The sequence below is a fragment of the Rhinopithecus bieti genome, unplaced genomic scaffold (genome assembly GCF_001698545.2).
Source record: "Rhinopithecus bieti isolate Rb0 unplaced genomic scaffold, ASM169854v2 scaffold_3040, whole genome shotgun sequence".
Classification (NCBI taxonomy): Eukaryota; Metazoa; Chordata; class Mammalia; order Primates; family Cercopithecidae; genus Rhinopithecus; species Rhinopithecus bieti.
In genome coordinates, this window is record NW_016804657.1 from 1,530,173 (window position 1) to 1,550,137 (window position 19,965).

The following is a 19,965-nucleotide window of genomic DNA, read 5'->3' on the forward strand; positions in this document are numbered from 1 at the left end:
TGTTTCCAAACTTTTAAGTGATTGAACTGGATGTTTTACCTATTTTTATCACTAGTAAACTAATCCAATGTAGTCGAGTATTATAATGCTGGTATGGAATTAGGTAAGAGAAAGAGGAAAAAGGAAAACTTCTGGACTAGAGATTATCAGGAAATAGGATAAGGAGATGGCCAATTTAATTTTTGCTCTAACCATATCCAAATAGAAGTTACTCTTGATTAGATTCTTTCCCACTTACTCTTTCCACATATATGCTAGTTTTTTTTTGAGATGGTAGAGGTGGGAGTGTGGTGAGGCTTGGGACAAGGAAGGAGCATAAGACGGATTAGTGGTTTTTCAAAATGTACATTGGGACTTCTAAGAAGAATTTCTATCTACAGGGAAGTCTAGATCAGTTCTGGTGCTAAAGGGATTTATGTCGTAGTGTAATTATTTGGCAAGTAATATTCACCACTCCTAGGTAATTAGAGTTGATACTGTGTTTTTAGTATTAGTGTTTCCAGCTGCCTACTTAAAAGTCAATTTTTCAGTATATTACAGTTTTAATTTTTTTAACTTTTCTTCCATCTTGATTTGGATAAGAACTATGTATGTTTGTATAAGGATAGTATAGTACTGTATAAATTGTATCATTCCATCTTTAGGTGTCTTTGTAAGGAGAATGCTACTTTTTAAATCTATTTTTGTTACCTGTGTTAGTAGGGCTCTTTAGCAAAAGTTCCGAGTAAAGTTATTTTGAAATGTTTGTTTCCTTATGCATAGATTCGATGTTACAGAGTCCCAGATCATAATTATAATATGCCAGCTTCTCACAGGAACCCTGGGGCCGTGGTTCTGGAACTTCACGGTAACTGCTAGAATATTCATGCTATCTGATGTACAATGGTGTGAACTCAATAAAGACAGCACCTTTGTCATGCACAGAATAATTAAAACATGAAAAATCAAAAGTCTTCCTGTTGGTATGTCACAAACAGGTTATTAGAAAACATAATTTTAATATATAATATTAGGGCAATAAAAATCCACCCTATTAAATAAAATTTTAAAAGTGGTATTTCTGGTGATTTGATGCTAAAGCCAATTCTCCCATTTGCCTATTGTGCCTAAAATTTTTATTCTATATACTGTTTTTTAAAACAAATACCTTTCCACCAGTAAATAGAATTTTTTTTATATTTCTATTTTGAAAACAGAATAAAGCAAGCAGAGTTTTTCTTAGGTAAGGAAGTTGAGATGATCCTATATTAATGTAGGAAAGATTCTGCTTGTTCTGTTAACTTCTTTAGCATATACTTGAAGCAGTCTAGTACTAGTTCTTCTGCTTGTCTTTGCAGCAGTCTTGGTGTTGTATAATATTTATGCTGGAAGCTATTCTGATTTCTGTTTGTTTTGCTTAATGTTTTTCACTCTTAGTTGTGCTTTTGAAACTAAATATCCTTAGCTTTTCATGTTACTATAGTCATTCTTTGAATACTTTCCTTTTTTGTTTTTTTTCTTTTCAGTAAATACATATGTCTCTAATGTACTGCTAAAAGTAATATATCTTTTTCCTCTTTTTTTTTTAATTGAGATAGAGTCTCATTCTGTCACCCAGGCAGGAGTGCAGTGGCACAGTCATAGCTCACTGCAGCCTTGAAACTCCTGGACTGAAGTGCTCCTCCCACCTCACCTTTCTGCACCATCACACCTGGCCAATTTTTTAACTTTTTTTTGTAGAGACAGGTCTTGCTGTGTTGCCTAGGATGGTCTTGAACTTTGGGCCTAAAGCATTCCTCCCACCTCAGCCTTCCAAAGCACTGGAACTATAGGCATGAGCCACAGCATTCACCCTTCTTTCTCTTCTTATAACTGCAATTTTGACCTTATGACTTTTAAAAACATTGTTCGAAATGTTTTCCCAGTAAGATAGTCCAGAATCATTCACACTTTAGCCTAAGAAAAATTAGGGCTTAGATTCAATTTATTTGGTAGTTCAGAGAATGTTGGAGAACTGGTCATATGAAAACCTGACAGATAATTATATCAATGCAAGGGTTCATTAGGTTTCCTACATTAGGTCTCCTGCCCTGAAAAAAAAAAAAAAGAACTGTAAAATTTTAATATTGCTTCAATAATACAGAAATAGTGAATTCCTTTTTGGCCGAGTTCGTCCTTCCTTCCTTCCTCTCTCCCTCCCTCCCTTCCTTCCTTCTTCTTTCCTTTTCTTTCTTTTTTTTTTTTTTGGAGCGGGGGTGGATTTCTCACTCTGTCGCCCAGGCTGGAGTGCAGTGGCGCTGTCTCAGCTCACTGCAAGCTCTACCTCCCGGGTTCACACTATTCTCCTGCCTCAGCCTCCTGAGTAGCTGGGACTACAGGCGCCCGCCACCACGTCTGGCCAATTTTTTGTATTTTTAGTAGAGACGGAGTTTCACTGTGTTACCCAGGATGGTCTCGATCTCCTGACCTCATGATCTGCCTGCCTTGCTGAGTTCTTTCTGAAAAGTATATTTCAGTGTTGTAAATCCAGTTATTCAGTGGCAGTAATGATGGCTTTGAGGACAAATTCATGGTGAGGGATATTCTGCATCTTTTTTCAAAATAACCTTGGAATGTGGAGAATACAGTTGTGCCTCCGTATCTGTGGGGAATTGGTTCTAAGATCTCCTGCAAATACCAGAATCCAGGGATGCCCAAGTTCCTGATATAAGGTGGTGTAGTATTTGCATAGAACCTATACACATCCTCCTGTATACTTTAAGTCATTCTACGTTACTTATACCTCACACAATGTAAATGCCAAGTAAATAGTTGTTATACTGTAATGTTTAGGGAATAATGTCAAGGAAAAAAGACTGTACGTGTTCAGTACAGACACAGCTTTTAATATTTTTGATCTGTGGTTGGTGTAATTCATGGATGCAGAACCCACAGATAGAGAGGGGGCCGACTGTACTAAGAAGTATATCATTAGTCTCCCTTTACCCTTACACTGTCTTCTGGTACTTTCTCCAAAGACCAGTGGCTTTATGCTCATTGCAGTTGTCTAGATTTATAGGTTTATAATTTTTGATAGCCCTTTTTTTATTGTTGATTATACTTAGCAAAGGTCTTTTCCACCAATGTTCTTCATGAAATTAACAGTCAAAATATTGACTGTATCTACTTTCACCTTGTCTATGATAACAAAGTATCCTATATTTATAGAGCCCTTTCTGTTAAAATGTTTCTAGAAACTAATGCATTTTAACATCATAAAAAAAGTTTTCAAAATATTTTGTTTTCTCTGTATATACTGTTTTTTACCAGTTGCTAACTTGCAGAGATTTTCTTTTGCTTTTAATACTTACTGCTTAAACTGATTTGATAATTAAAATGAGATTGTCAAATATACTCTCTTTTTTTATGAAGTTTGGAAAAAACCTTCAGAAAGAATTGTCCTTAATAATTTGTTTCTAAATGAATTTGATTTATTAGCATGTAAACTATATATAAGTTATTTCCTGTTGTATTCTAGCATTTCTGGTAAAATTGTATTAGAATATGAAGAGTTTTAGCACTGCATGGGAACAACATTCCGGTTTCTCTTCAAGGTTATTTTCACTGTAACCTTGGAAAAGTCACTTGACCTTTCTAAATTTTCTCATCTACAAAATGGTGATATTTCCTACCTCCTAGGGTGGTTGTCAAGATTGAAAGGGTTAAGAATGTAATGTACTTACTGTAGTGCTAAGCATATAATAAGTCTTCATTATTGTTACATTAAGACCTGTTTTAGCTGACTCCCAATGATTGGCAAATTTTTTATTGTGCCAGTTAGAGAGGAGGAATAAGTTCATGATCCCTTTATTTAACTCAGAGATTGTGAGAGGATTCTCCTTTCGGGTCTTATTGTTTTCAAAGGTGATAAAGATAGACTGCCCTTAAATTTGAGACCTATACTCTTATTTCTTTTTATGTTAGAGGACTTGTTCTATTCTAGCCTTTGGCTATATTTTTCTCTTCTTACTCAGAGTTATTCAGTGGGCTTTTTCTTTTTAGTCTTCTCAGAAAGTCTGAAGATCCATGTAGTCATCCATGTGGTAGGTAATGTGTTTTTAATAATTAAGCTTATTTCAAAAATAGACTTGTCTTGCTGTTTTCCAAATTTATAACACTTGAATTAAAAATACTCCAAGTTACCACTCAGCTGTATGGTTAATATTATTTAACATTAAGATTACCATGTCCAGTTTGTCCCTTATCAAGGATAGAAAGTAAAATATTCAAAATCAGTATATTGAATTTCTAGGTAATCTTTATTTCAGTCCACCAACAGTTCACCCCACCCGTGGTATTTCTGGTAGAATCTATAATGAATGTCATGCTCTGGTTATCCATAAGTTACCTAGAGCTTCAGATCCATTTACAGATAATTATAAATCTAGAGTTAATAGCTATCTAATCCTTGAGTAAGAATCTAGACTTCTTCAAATAGATGATTTTTTTTTAAACAAAATGCTTCTCTTTAACAATAGCTCACAGGTCAAATTGTACAAATCGGGGATTCTTTGACATTGTGAATTTATCCCTAATGCATATTCTATGTTAACCAAACTAATGCAAACAATTGTGTTGCCAAACTACAACACAATTATATTTACTATGTATAGTTTAACAAAAATACTTATGTTTACAAAATAACTGCAAGTGTATCTTTGAAATGCATATGTCACATGTAGAAGAAAAATGGATTGTCTGTTTCTGATTTTAGAGGGGAAAGACATTAAAAATTTGTGGGAAAGATGATTAATGTGCTTAGCTTTCATAGAATGCCATTTAAATCCCTTCACATCCCTCAATTAAAACTGAATTCTGGAATTCAAACCAAATGCATTTGTCAGGTATCTCTCTGAAGACTGATAAACAAAAATGGAAACTTTCAAAATAGAAATTTTTCTCATAGTTAGCTAACTTACTTTGGAGTTGTTCTACCCCCTTTTAAAAGCTGTTTTGCACTTTTGATGTAATAACTGCCTTGATCAGAGAGTTTTCTAAGCTTTTTGTAGTGATGACCTCCTGAGATCATCACTCCAACTAAAGAGATGCTGTTCCCTTGTTTAGAAGTTTAAATTCATTTAGTACACTTTATTCTCTGTTAATCAGTAGATCATTAGAGTGTTGTAAGGAATGATTGGCCTAAAGTTTATTATGGGCGTTGAAGGTTATTTTGACCTCAGACTGGCACATTTATATCTTCCCCATCAGATGAATGGTTTGCTTCTTTTTTTTTTTATTTTTGTGACAGTCATCAAAACAGTGTTTGTTTCTGGCTTGTCATAGGAATTTAAGTGTGTCCTGATGAGAATATTCATTATGGGTTATCCCCAGTAATTGGGAGAATTCTTTGTTGTCTTTTGACGACCTATATTAAAATGAAGTAGAAATAGGAAATTATTATTTATTTATTTATTTATTTATTTTTAAGTCAGAGTTTTGCTCTTGTTGCCCAGGCTGGAGTGCAATGGCACAATCTCAGCTCACCACAACCTCCGCCTGCCTGGTTTAAGCAATTCTCCCGCCTTAGCCTCCTGAGTAGTTAGAATTACAGGCATGTGCCACCACACCTGGCTAATTTTGTATTTTTAGTAGAGACAGGGTTTCTCCATGTTGGTCAGGCTAGTCTCAAACTCCCTGCCTCAGGTGATCTGCCCGCCTTGGCCTCCCAAAGTGCTGGGATTACAAGTGTGAGCCACCACGCCCAGCCAGGAAATTATTATTATTATTTTTTTTTTTTTGAGGCGGAGTCTCGCTCTGTCGCCCGGGCTGGAGTGCAGTGGCCGGATCTCAGCTCACTGCAAGCTCCGCCTCCCGGATTTACGCCATTCTCCTGCCTCAGCCTCCCGAGTAGCTGGGACTACAGGCGCCCACCACCTCGCCCGGCTTAGTTTTTGTATTTTTTTAGTAGAGACGAGGTTTCACCGTGTCAGCCAGGATGGTCTCGATCTCCTGACCTCGTGATCCACCCGTCTCAGCCTCCCAAAGTGCCGGGATTACAGGCTTGAGCCACCGCACCCGGCCCATGGAAATTATTTTAAAGCAGCAGTAGTCAAGATGTTCATGTACCTTCATAGATACAGAAAATTGTGGTTAGTATCATTTAATTTTCTCCCTCTACAACTTTCGGCTATAGAAATCTAATGCGACACATAAGTAATTTGTTTTCCCATATGTTTTGTTAAAAAAATCACTGGTGTTTGGGTGCTCTTCGACCACATACCCTATGTGTCTTGAAGGGTTTTTGTTTTGTTTTTCATTGTTTTTTTCTCGGTGTGGTAGTAGTGGTCAGTTTCTTTGTTTTGGTCTTGAGGAACAGTCCCAACACTTGAGAATATTACCACTGATGATTCTCCGCTGATGATAGGCAGTTCTCATGATTCAGAGAATAATAATAATAATAATAATAAAAGAAAATGATTACAGACATGCCAAATTCCTACCCTTATATAATATTCTGTCCTCTGTGTATTTCCTGTATGGCCAAAAAGATTAAAATGAGCCTCTTTCTAGTATGTGTTACAGTAAATTGAGCCCATACTGAGACTTCTTAGTGGAAAGGTGGAAGAATGAATTGTCATATAACTAGCTGTCTTCTAAACAGAATCATAAACTCTTGTTTATCATTTCTACCACCTGTCCCTCTTAGCTTGCTTTAGTTCCCATCCCTGGGAATGACTTTGCACTGCATGCACCCTTTTTCATTGACAGTCAAGATTAGAAACACACTTCCAGGAGTTATGATAGGCAGTTCTCATGATTCAGAGCAGAAGATTCTCATCCTGGAGTTCAGAATATTCTTCTAAATCAGATAAGCAAATAAGAAAAAATATTCTTAACTAACTACCAACTGGTAAGTAAGTTTTCCTGGCCCTCTCTCCATAACAGTAAGACATTATTCATCTAAATAAAATGTCAGTATTAGAATGGTTAAGAAAATTCTGTCTTTGAAAGTTTCAAATGACTATTCTATAAAACTTGCCCTAAGAATCCCAATTTGAGACTTTGTAAAGATCTTTTATGTTTCCTATTCTCTTTTATATTCATCCATGGTACAAAGATTAATTGCATGAGGTTCCCTCCATTTTTATTTTGTAATTCTATACTTCTGGCCCTTCCCCTTCCAAAAGGCTACTTCATATATCCAGCAAAATGTTCTAAGATGTCTACCCTCCTCCACCCAAGACAGAATCGATCATCTTTGACACCTACCTGCTTAGTCTCCTGAATCTGCTACTGAGTGTAATTCCCCTTATTGGCAACACCAGTCACCAGGTCAGCTCTACAGATTCTTTTTAGCCTAATTCAGTCCATTTTTTTTTTCAATGTGTATATCAGGATAACTACATCACTGTATGTTTGCAGCTAAATAAGCTTGTGTTTAAAAAACATTCCTGGGGAAAAAAAGACCCATTTTTTTAGTTGCAAGACATTAGTTTCATCCCAGTTATTTATCACAGCATGACAGCTTATGTATCTTAAACTCACATTACAGATTACCTGCTTTACATATTTTTAGAAATGGAGGCCCTGTTCTGTTCTGGGAATTGAATCCCTTTGCTGTTGTTATCTACTTTTAGACTAATTACTTATAATAGATAAATTATTCACTTTGTTGAAAAACTAGCATTATAAAAGGTATACAGTGAAAAGTCTCCTCATTCTTATCCCCCAGCTCCCCAGTTTCTATACCGTACTCCCCAACAGGTAGCTACTATTCTTAGTTTGTAATGTATCTTTCGAGAAATTTGTTATGCAATTACTGGCAAAGATAAAAGTAGAATACTGTCTCTTTTTCACACAAAAAATAGCCTGTACACATTCTGCAACTTATTTTCACTTACTATATCTTTGCTACTTTTTATATCAGTATATAGAGAGCTGCCCTACTCTTTAAAAGCTGCAAAATATTCTATTTTATGGAAGTACCATAATTTTTATAACTACTCCCTTTGAGGGAATTTTTTTAAATTATGCTATTATAAATTTATAATTCCATAGTGAATAACCTTGTATAAACATCATTTTGTGCAAGCATATCTATAGGGTAAGTTCTCAAAATTAGAAGGCATTTGAATCCAGTAATCTAAGAATGATAATCTCAAAATTGTAGAAAGTGCTAGTTTACAGGAGGAAAGGAAAAACAGCGTATGTTTTGCTTCTCAATCTTTTTGCCCATATTCTTTTTTTCACACTTTCAGGCTTCTAATTTCTGCTGCCCTGTTGTGCATGAGGTTTGTCTCTTCTTGACTGTAAAATTATTTTCAGCAACCCCAAAGCTAATTCTTGGCTGCTTTCAGTATCTTCTTTGCAGAAGTCTTAGAGTAGTTAGCCTAGTAAGAATAAGAATTTGAGAACTGGAGGAGATTTTTGTTTTCACACCTATACAATGGCAGACATTAAATGAATATATCTAAAGAACAGTAAGTGTTACAAAGTCTCAGTGAGTTAAAGTGCACCATTTATTTCATCTGATACTACAAAGCACTTATTTCAAGATTTCATGTTTTATAGCAGTGCAGTGTAATCCTCTGCTTGATACTCAAAATTTAATACCTCCTCAATTTTTTTTTTGTTTTTTTTGGTTTTTTTTGGTGGGAAAGGTTAACCTATGGTTTCAGCCCAACTTCAATGAGTCAGAAATTTCCTTTGGAAAGGAGGGGTTTTTATTGCTCTTTGAAATTCATCAAATTAAATTAAAAGGCTTTGGATTTTATATGATTTTGCTCATAACAAATTTTTGATGCCTCCTTTTCCCCTTTCCTCAATATTTGAGATTTTTTTTTCTATTGTGCATGATAGAGGAATGCTGCTAAGCTTGCACGTAATTAACTTGAAATTGTTGTGAGTAATTCTGCTCTTTTGGCTCTTTGTACCTAATCAGAATTGATGTGACTGAAGTGCAAATCTTCATAATAATCATGCATTTGCTGGCAGTGATTGGAGGACCACCTTTTTGGCAGTCTATGGTAACTTTTTTCACATTGTGTATCCCATTTAATGCATGTTGTCTTTTGCTTGTGTTTTGTAATATGCGATAATCCAGTTAAAGGGTAATGTGTGAAATTCTTTTATTTTTTCTGAAAATGAAAAGTCATAGCGAACAGTAGAACACAACTTCTCTTTAGAGGATGGTGAATTTTACTACTTGGAGTTATGTGGAACGTTAGGACTATTCCAGGGCTGTTATTTTTTGAAGGCCATTGAGAATCTGAATTAGTATTGTCATCCCAGTTTACAGATGAGGAAACAGCAGACACTATTAACAAGTTAACCAGTGACAAGATTAAATTAGACCTTTTATTCTCTTTCTTAACTACATGAGTCTACCAGTTTCTCTGTCATATACGTAAAGCTGAATAACAAATTTGAGATTGCAAGTTAACTCTAGCTCCAAAACAGGATAAATGCCTGTTGAATGAAATCAGTGCCATGGAATTGTTTGAATGAGCTTGGACCTTGATTTCCAGGTCTATCTGAAATATAGTGACTCCTACAAACAGATTCTGTTCCACAAACCTCTGAGGTAGGGAGTAAAATATGGGGGCCAAGAACACAAGCTCTGGAACCAGACTGTGTGCGTTTGACCCAAGCTGCACGGCCTACTGTGTGAACTTAATCTGTTGTGTAACTCTCTCTGGCTTAGTTTCCTCCTCTGTAAAATGAGGTCATTAGTAGTACCTATCTCGTGAAGTTATTTTATGCATTAAAAGAGTTAATATATTGTGTAAAGCACTTAGAATAGTGCCTATCAAATTAATAAGCACTCAATAAAAGTTGTTGCTGCTCTTACAGTTTTAATGTATTCTTTCAGATTTGGGTTGTCATAGTTTGTACTCCCCTCGTCATCAGTTAACTGCTGATTTCTACCATCACCCCTTCAGAATACAGTATTTATCATTCATTTGGTGAAAGCTTAACAAAGAAAATATTTACTAGACATAAATTAATGTAATTCTTAAAAATCAGATTAATTTTAAAGTATAAGGGAAATTTACTGAGCAACATTTTTCCCTTACCTAACTCACTTTATGATGGAAAATGAGGTACTTAAGAAGTGTAATTGATACACTACCGGAAGTATTTATTGCCAGAAATGAATTAAGTGTCTTTTGTTGGGAAGATGAGTCTGTGAAGGGGTAGGAGATGAAGAAGTAAAAATAATGCAGAGTCAACTGGGAAAATTGTGAAACTATTTAGTTATGTACATAATATCATTCATTTATATATCTTAGATTTCACTATAGAGACCCTATTGGCTTTTGAGACTAATGCGTAGGAAATACGAATTTTATTACTTTTGCTCTTCAGTACACTAGTTCTTTTTTTTTTAATAACAGTTTTGCCTTATAGGAAGGAAATAATAGTTCTTGTTTTCCTGAAACCAGATCATAAAGCTGAAAGCTTACCCCCACTCCTAAAGTTTTACTATGTTATTATTTTATAAGCCTTGTATACCAAAATTTTCCCTGCAAAATTATTTGTAACATCTTGTACATAAAGTTTCAGCATACCAATATCCAAAAAGTGGGATTTCTGGCTTGATTATTGGAAAACAAATCAGTGTTTGGTTTATACAGGTTAAGTATCCCTTGTCTATAATTCTTGGGACCAGCATTTCAGATTTCAGATGTTTTCAAATTTTACAGTCTTTGCACATACATGAGATATCTTGGTATCTGGAGATACCAAGCCCAAACATCAAATTTATTTTCATATACATCTTATACACATTGCCCGAAAGTAATTTTATACAATATTTTTAATAATTTTGTGGATAAAACAAAGTGTGTGTACTGAACCATCAGAAAGCAAGTGTTACTATCTTAGCCACCCATGTGGATAATCTGTGGTTTGGCATCAGTGTTACTCCTGACTCTGAATTTACATACTACTGTTAGGCAATCATTTTCTAACACTTATTTACACATAGATATATTTAGCAAAGCATAAGACATATCAGTGAAAAGATAATGTGTTCAGGGTAGTGAAGCAGCACAGTAGCATCACTAGAATACCTGTATGTTATCACTATTAACCAAAAATTATCTGCAGGCCTTTTTGACATTTTCAACAATATCTTTATACCACACAGCAGGTAATAAGCAAAAAACAAAAACAAAATTAAAAAGCAGTAATTAGTTCTTGGCCCCATGTCGGGCATTGGGGAGAGCCTGCTGTTGGAATGTCCAGCCTGCACAATGTCATTTTATTACCCTTTGTGGGTGTACTTACGTGACAGGATATGGGTCTTTACACAAAGATATATTGCAGCTATGAAGAGGACTGGGAGGGTCGTTTTTCACTTGGAGATGCTGAATAAACTTTAGTGCACCTACATTTTGACCTCGACCTGTCACATAAGGTCAAGTGTGGAATTTTCCACTTGTGGCATCACGTTGGCACTCAAGGAGTTTTGGGATTTGTAGCATTTTAGATTTTGGATTTTCAGATTAGGGATGCTCAACCTGTGCGCCTAATCATTTTTTGTAAATATGGAAATGCATAAAACATTGTAAATGAAGTTGTCTGTGCACGTTATATACATATCCTTATTTCTTAGGTGATGCCTGGTAGTAAATTGCTTCAGTATACTTTTTACCTTTTCCATTAGGAAAATCTACACATGTACATAGTAGATATAATTTTTTCTTTTATAAAGATCAAATATTTTGTCCTGTCTTGTAATTAATATAACTATCCTTTTTAAATTACGTATTTTATCTGAGGAACTCTCAGACTCACATCTGAAATGGAGTTCCCAGACCCAGTAAACTAGCAGTCTAATTTCAGGATTCGTGAGGTGAGGTTGCAACAGGAAAACAGATTCTCCACGTGCCCCTTCATCCTGTTGTTAGCACTTTGGTCCTACTGTTAGCATCATTAAACTAAAAGGGAACAACCTGACTTCTCTGGTGATATATTTGGAGACTTAGTGAAATATTCTGTTTTTTCTTTTTTTAACAACTCCCAATACAGATTCCCATAATTGACCTCAGATCACTATATTATTTTTTTTTTTACTTAGCATTATGGGTTCATTACTGAATATACTGTTTTGAATTGCATTATGCTAATACAGGAACAATTACTACATATTGAGCTCTCACTTATTTGCGTGCCAAATGGAGAAGAGATATTCACTTAGGGTTCAGGTGTGAAATTTACATCTCTTCTGAGATTGAGGCCATAAAATGGAAATTGCCTTCCAAATCCTCATTAAATTAGAAGGCTTTTACTGACATTTAGAAAGCAAGTTTATGGTCAGAACAAATAAAAACGTGCAGATGTCTTCATAAGGCTGATTCCAGAAGATCAGCTGTTTTGTAAAGGTAAGTGATTTGCATCTATTACATATGGATTACCCATTCTTTGCCAATTTTTTTCCCCAAAGAGATGAGTTTTTACCATAGGTTATAGTTGTTGTTGTTGTTTTCCCTTTTTTTTTCCCCAAAGGAAAGAAATTGTCTTCATCCATAAAAGTCAGTACTTGTTTTATACATTGCAAGAAACAAAAGCATANCCCCAAAGAGATGAGTTTTTACCATAGGTTATAGTTGTTGTTGTTGTTTTCCCTTTTTTTTTCCCCCAAAGGAAAGAAATTGTCTTCATCCATAAAAGTCAGTACTTGTTTTATACATTGCAAGAAACAAAAAGCATATTTTTTTGTTTTTTGCTTCCCCAAAAGACATTCCTTTTAGAATGTCTTGGAACTATCTTCTATCCTATCCCTCTTTAAAAAAACAGAAAAGAATATATTCTTACTTTGGAAGAGACTTACATATAATCAACTCATGGTTACTTTTACTGATGCTTGAGTCTTGTAAATGTAGTAATTGATCAAATTGTATTAAGCCACAAAGGACTTTCTGGAATTCAGTTAAGGCAACTAGGTGAGTGTTACTATTGCAGGTAAAGTTTCAGGATTCATTTGGTCAGACTGAAGACTTTCTATGTAGTATAAAGTGATATCTCATTCTTGAACTACAAGACTTTAAAATGCCTTTACACTTAAACAATTCTGGTAGGGTGATTTTCCTTTGTGGACACTGGAATTATGTTAACATTTGCTGTATTTTGGTGGAATTCATTTACATTAAAATGATTTACAAACAGGCATTCCCACATTATTTGAGGAAAGTGTCTAATCTCAAAATGAAACTTTTTATTTCTGCTCTGGTGTACAAAGCCTATAAGGACATTTTATCATGCTTATAAGAAAACTAGTCAAAGTTTACTAACTGATAGTAGTCTGCATTAATACAAACTATTGAACCAGAAAACATGACCTTTGTAATCTGGTAAAGATACTGATAATTTAAGATTTTCTTTTCTATCTCTAACCTTTTAAAAGTGAATTACATTACATTGTTATTATTTGGATGCATACCTTCATGGTATGAGTCTGAAGAGTTTTCACCTGGCTGTAGGACAGACACCATGACCCAAAGGAATTCTTACTCTTCCCGACTCTTAAAGACGTGAAACTGCAAGCAGTCCTGACATAAAGATGTCTTTGGTATAGCTCTTTGGCTATTTCTAAAGAGTGGATGCACTTTGGCCACCTTTGATGAGTTCCAAGATGATGACAGAAAGAAAAAGGTTGGGAAAAACAGAACGTGCCTGTCCTTTTTGACCTGAGGGAAAGATAGAATGTGCCACCCTCCTTGATCTTAAGTGTGGGGTGAGAATGGCAACACTTTGTGTTTTTTATAAGTAGGAGTGCCAATTTTTAAAGGATCACCTGCTGAGACTTGGGATTCCTTTGACTCGATCTTTTCCTTCACTTTGCCTCATATTTTCTTGGTAGCTCATTTCATTGCTAATGTGGGGGCTAGGTGTTTCTTCATACTCTCCCAAAACAGGAGTTCTACATAGAAAGTAAGAGAAAGGGAGATTTTAGTCTTCATGTAACAAATGTGTATTGAGCCACCCACAATAACCAGGGCTCTAGAGAGTGTACAAAATCATTTCAAACAAAATGCGTCACTCAGGAGCTTATGTTTTGGTGTATGTAGCTAACATATATGACAAAAGTGATGAGAACCTTAAGAATCTATGATGCTTTGCTCCTAGGTCAATAGCTTGCTTCCTTACTTTATACTCCAAGCCATGTACTAATTTTCCTGGCTTTTCTGATGTTTGTACTTATTCTTTTAAAAGGCATTAATTTTTACGATCCCAAGGCAATTTCACCAAATTATAAATACAGTTATGACTCTCATTCAGTTCATTTATGACACAGATGACTATTATACAGAGATGGTACTCATTTAGTACCCTGGCCCTAATACAGGGCTGCCCCTGTGATAGAATAATGCTTTGCTTTTTTTGGAATCTGAGAAAAGTATAGTATTTTCCCCTTTGCCAGAGAGATCCTTTGTCTCTGTGGAGTCAAAAGTGGGAGGGGTGGAAAGAGAGTCTGGGAACCAGGAAACTAGCCACAGTATTGAGTTTCGGCCAGATGCATCAGATTGAGAACGTAATGTCCCTAGTTTATTGAACAAGAGCAGAAAAATCTCTTGGAGTTCAAAGCAACCATGGTGTTGATTTTCTCCTTTATTGAAAACAAGTTTTGAACTTAGACTGCAGAGGTTGGAGATTTAGGGGGAGAAGATAACCATTTAGGATAGTTTAGGACTTGACTTTTAGGTTGACCTAGTTAATTTCAGAAAATTTAACACTGCTTCAGTACAGCTTAAACTTGAACATTTGATTTCAATTTTCTTTAGAGTTGCATTTTGCAAGAGGTAACGGAGTTATCTAAACAAAGTGAGTTCTTGAGAGTTTTGAAGAAATGAAGTATCCAAACATTAAGATTTATGTCTTCCAATCTTAACTGAGGTTTTCCATATAGTAGGAAGTGCCACATTTGCTATTTGATTTTGAAAGTATAGATAGATGACAGCCGTACAAAGTGTAAACAGCCCTAATTAAAATGCTTTCATTGTGACCAGGCATGGTGGCTCACACCTGTAATCCCAGCACTTTGGGAGGCTGAGGCTGGGAGATCACTTGAGGTCAAGAGTTCGAGACCAGCCCAGCCAACATGGTGAAACCCCGTCTCTACTAAAAATACAAAAATTAGCCAGGCCTGGTGTGGCCGCCTGTAATCCCAGCTACTCGGGAGGCTGAGGCAGGAGAATCACTTGAACCCGGAAGCGGAGGTTGCAGTAAACCAAGATCACACCACTGCACTCCAGCCTGGGTGACAGAGCAAGACTCTGTCTCAATTTAAAAAAAAAAAAAAAATTTTTTTCATTGTAAGAACTCATGGCTTATTAAACCATTGGGGGCTTTTGGAATCTTGTTTCTATAATCATTTGTTTCTATTACTAGACTACGTCATTTATTTTACTGTTACTTTCTTTTCAATCCATATTGGACAAAATTTGAGACCAAAAAAGCTAAAGGGAGGGGTGCAAAAAAGAAGAGACTCTTAAATGATTTTTAAAATTCAGTACAAGTGTATTTCATTTTAAATGATGGATATTGTGTTTGCAAGATTAAATGCATGATATCAATCCACTCTGTCCTCCATACTTCAGGTAAATAAACACATTTTCAGTATATTTTATGAATATATTATTCACTTTTCTGAAAAGTACATTTAAACTTTAAAATTTTGGATGCATAGTAGTAGAATCTGTTTGAATGTACTTGACCTGTTTTTTCTCCTGCATGTGAATGCCTTCTTAGTTGCCTTTTGCTTTTACTGCCTGTATCCTAACAATTTGGAGTTGGGAACTCTTCTGAATAGAAATTTTGTCTTCCATTCTCTATACTCTGGAGATTTTTATATCTAGTTGCAACATTTCTGTTATGCTTCATACTTCCTCACAACAATTATGAATGTTCTACAGATTTAGAGGTAGAATTCAAAACATATACAAAGAAAAGGCAAGGTGCACTCCTTTTATTAAAAGGCCAGAACACATCCTGGTTCACTGTTGCAAGACCTCTGGGATGCATTAGGTGAATCTGTCTTAACTTGTGACACAAGTTAATAAAGTTGAATCTGGTTTTTTTTTTTTAAGGTTGGTATCAGAAGTGAGATTAATTTCTAAATAGTCTCAACTCTTGAGACTTGCTATATTGCTTGTAATGAAGAGGAAAAGGAAACTTTCATTACTTTACATATTTATGTAATTGGAGGAAATGGAAAGTTTTTGGGAAGATGAATCAAATATTAGACTGTTTTCTTAGTTTGTGTATGTTTTAATTGTTTTCTCTCTCTACCCATTAAAGATTCCAGTGCTGAATATTCAAATGAAAATTTTTCCTGCGCTTTGTACTGTAGCAGGGACTATATTTTCCTGTACAAATTACTTCCGTGTAATCTTCACAGGTGGTGTTGGCAAAAATGGATCAACAATAGCAGTAAGTATGCCTTAAGATTTTCAACACTTGTTTACATTAGGACTTGGTTCTGTTGTCATTTTGTTTTTTATTTCAAATGTATAAAATCATTTGTTAATTTATAATTTATACATAGCCTTTAAAGAAACTAATGTTCAAAACTTCAATTTTGTATATACTTACCCACATTTATATGCTTTATATAGTCATACTTTTATGCATAAACACACACACACACACATACTTATTCACATGTTTTTTAAAGTATGAGCTGCTTTGTAAAAGTAAGCCTGGTCTCTTAAGTGAAATCTTCAGTTTGTGCCTAATCAATTTATGCTGTTACTTTTCATTAGCTCTTCTAGTTTGTGATTTATAGAAATTGCTGCCTATCAGGCATCATGAGGTTCCTGAAAGTTTGAGTTGAACTGTTCTGGAGCAGATCCATGTAGTATCTGATGAGCACTGAATACTATTAACTCTTCTCTTCACTCTGTACAGGGAACAAGTGTCCTTTCTCCTTTTCTCCATATTGGATCAGTGATTACATTAGCTGCAATGATCTACAAGAAATCCGCAGTTCAGCTTTTTGAAAAGCATCCCTGTCTTTATATACTGACATTTGGTTTTGTGTCTGCTAAAATCACTAATAAGCTTGTGGTAAGCACCTGAGTTTTATTTGTTTTGTTTTCACTTTTATCTTATTTTGGTTTTATGGCCATAGTTTTCATTCTGTGCTTCCTAAATGGTCCTAGAGTTTGCCCTCCTCTAATCAGAATCTCTTGATATCAACATGGGTACTATTTTTACCCTTTGTGAAGCTACAATTTGAAGTTACTGGAAGTTCTTGGAAAACATACAAGTTTTCACCCTTTTATCCACTGTTTAATTTGGTTGTTCAGTTTATCTACATTCTTCAGTCTCAGTCTGGACACTCAAATCAAGGCTTCTTGTGAAAAGCATCTTTGGCGGGTTAGTTGACATGATATATCCCTTTCTTTCTCAGACACATTTCTTATTGTTGGGTTTTTAGTTTTGGGAATTCAACAGCTATTCCTAAATAATTATTGGAAGTTGATATCTGAGCACAATATGATTTACTCTGTAGTCCACAATTGTCCTCCTATGAAAATGCCTACGTTATTCTGTTTTATTCATAGGTTGCACACATGACGAAAAGTGAAATGCATTTGCATGACACAGCATTCATAGGTCCAGCACTTTTGTTTCTGGACCAGTATTTTAACAGCTTTATTGATGAATATATTGTACTTTGGATTGCCCTGGTAGGTATTGTACTAAGTCTTATTTCATGGTTTGAGGGTTTGAAGGTTGTTTGTTTTCTTATTTTGATGAACCAGTCATGAGAGATAGTTCATATAATTGTAATGATTTGGAATGTCAGAAATCCACATAAATGGGGCTGTGTGAGAGTTCTGTGACTTTATATTTGAGCCTTTTATTTTTTGCATTAATCTTACTAGTCCTGCCTACATCAGGCAGGGCTCATAAATTGCAAATTGCTGACTGAGTAAAAAAGCATGAATCGGCATACTACACCCTGTGGGCCCATAGCCTGTTTTGGTAAATACAGTTTTATTGGAACACAGCTATGGCCATTCATTTATATATTGTCTTTGGCTGGTTTCATGCTACAATGGCAGAGTTAAGCAACTGTGTCAAAGACAATAAGGCCCATAAAGCTTAAAATATTTGCCATCTGTCTCTCTAACAAAGAGTTTGTGTGTGAAGGAAAGATTGCAAGGAAATTGAATTATTGTTTAGAATGGAAGGTCAATCTGCAGAGAAAACAGAGTCCACTCCTCTTTACTTTCAGGAAGCTTAGGGAGAGCCTAAACGGGTGCTGAGAATGTCTCTTTTCTTTCCAGGTTTTCTCTTTCTTTGATTTGATCCGCTACTGTGTCAGTGTTTGCAATCAGATTGCGTCTCACCTGCACATACATGTCTTCAGAATCAAGGTTTCTACAGCTCATTCTAATCATCATTAATGATGTAATTGGTATTATATAGGAACACCATGTTTTCTGCAGGAAAGAATCTGAACATATTAAGGAGAATGGGGGTGGATAAGAACAAATATAATTTATAATAATCAATGTTGTGTAACTTTTATTCTTTATTATTGGTAACACTCCCTAACTATCCTGTGTGAGAATGGGAATTTCAAGTCCCATCTTGTAAATTGTATATGTTATCATGCAGGGTTTGGGCCAAGAAAGCATGCAGAAAAAAATGCCATGTAATTGTAATTATCCTGGATTCAGAATAACATTGTGATGGGGAGCCAGATCCACAGTGGTGGAGAGTTCTGATGTTGACTATTTGCAGGCCAAAAGATAATTGCTTTATAATTTTAACAAATCATCGTCTTTTAGTAACATCCTTGTTTAGTGTCTTCTCAAGCTTTCTTTACTAAGGAGTTCAGCTTGTGACACAGGTACATCCCACTAGCTTGTGAGGTGGAACTAGTAATAAAGACCTTGAATTTGGATTGAAAAGTTTCCTATTTTTACATTGTTGAGGAAGTTTTGTTTTGTTTTTTTTTTTGATTGCTCAAGAAATGATTCTCTCACAGGCTTGGGAAATCCTGTTAGCATGCAGAATAATGTGGTAACTTTGTCAATTTCCCATTTTATTTTTTTAAATAAATATATGATCTGAAAGCCAACTTTTTCTCAGTTTTATTCAGTGGAAAGATAAACTAAGTTTTAATATTATTTTTTTAAATTTAAGCAAAATTTATTTCTGTTCTTTAATAAATAAGAAAATTTGGTCCACTGCATTGTTGTAATGTGTCTTGTGACATTTCTGTTTTGTAGAAACTTTAAAAAGGAGAACTATGTTCATCTTTCCTGTCAATGGTTTTTTTGTGTTGTAGTCATCACCTATGTAATTATCAGTCACTTAGAAATATCAGACCTTCCCCTCAATTTTCAGCAAGTGCCTGGGCCTTTCTAAGGGGTCACTTTGTACTCTACTTTTCTGGCACTCTCCTCTTTGGTATCTGTACTATAGTTTGAAATGGGAACCAGATATGTTTCCATTTTATACAGATAATTCAGTTGCTTGAAGAAGAGGGACACAGGAGAAAAGATTTAAACTATTGGCTAAAATGAGGTGTCTTATTATTGATTTTCATCTATATCCTGTCCCATAATCAGGAATAAACAGTAGCTACACTGTCTTGTATGGCAGCCAGAGCACTCCTTGCTTGCACTTTTAATGATTCCATCCATCCCGTCTGGATTGGATTAGCAAGGAGAAGTAAACCTTTAATTTCTTTGCCAGACTATATTGGGAAATGAAAATCTGTCATTACCTATCCTTGCTAGCAATTGTTCCAATATCTGGGATAAAGAAATACATACAGGAAAATGTTAGGGCAGATCAAGTATTGAAATCTAGGACAGAGCAGGACAAAGAAGGAAGGATAATTCTACTTGTTTGGCAAAGTTACATCAGTTGTCTTACTGACACATTGGGTATTATCTGTAGTGGAAATTGAGGCCTGGAGAGGTTAAATGGCATGCCAGTGTCAGTTGCTATTTTCAGAACAAAATCAGAATCCAGATC

The 19,965-nt window shown here is 35.3% G+C and overlaps 1 protein-coding gene across 6 annotated transcripts in view; it reads left to right on the plus strand.

Moving 5' to 3' along the window:
- The window catches only part of CEPT1 (choline/ethanolamine phosphotransferase 1), a 46,298-nt gene extending 27,124 nt beyond the window's left edge, over positions 1-19,174 (plus strand). For 4 of the 6 annotated variants that reach the window (XM_017869643.1, XM_017869642.1, XM_017869644.1 and 1 more), the window contains exons 5-9: positions 8,900-8,984; positions 16,264-16,395; positions 16,873-17,031; positions 17,532-17,657; positions 18,261-19,172. In XM_017869643.1, the coding sequence (XP_017725132.1) occupies positions 8,900-8,984; positions 16,264-16,395; positions 16,873-17,031; positions 17,532-17,657; positions 18,261-18,380 (622 nt within the window). In that variant the 3' untranslated portion in view covers positions 18,381-19,172. Of the gene's footprint in view, positions 1-762; positions 848-8,899; positions 8,985-16,263; positions 16,396-16,872; positions 17,032-17,531; positions 17,658-18,260 lie in introns of all 6 variants that reach the window. The other 2 variants (XM_017869641.1, XM_017869646.1) reach the window with 2 other exon arrangements.
- The last annotated feature ends 791 nt before the right edge of the window (positions 19,175-19,965 follow it).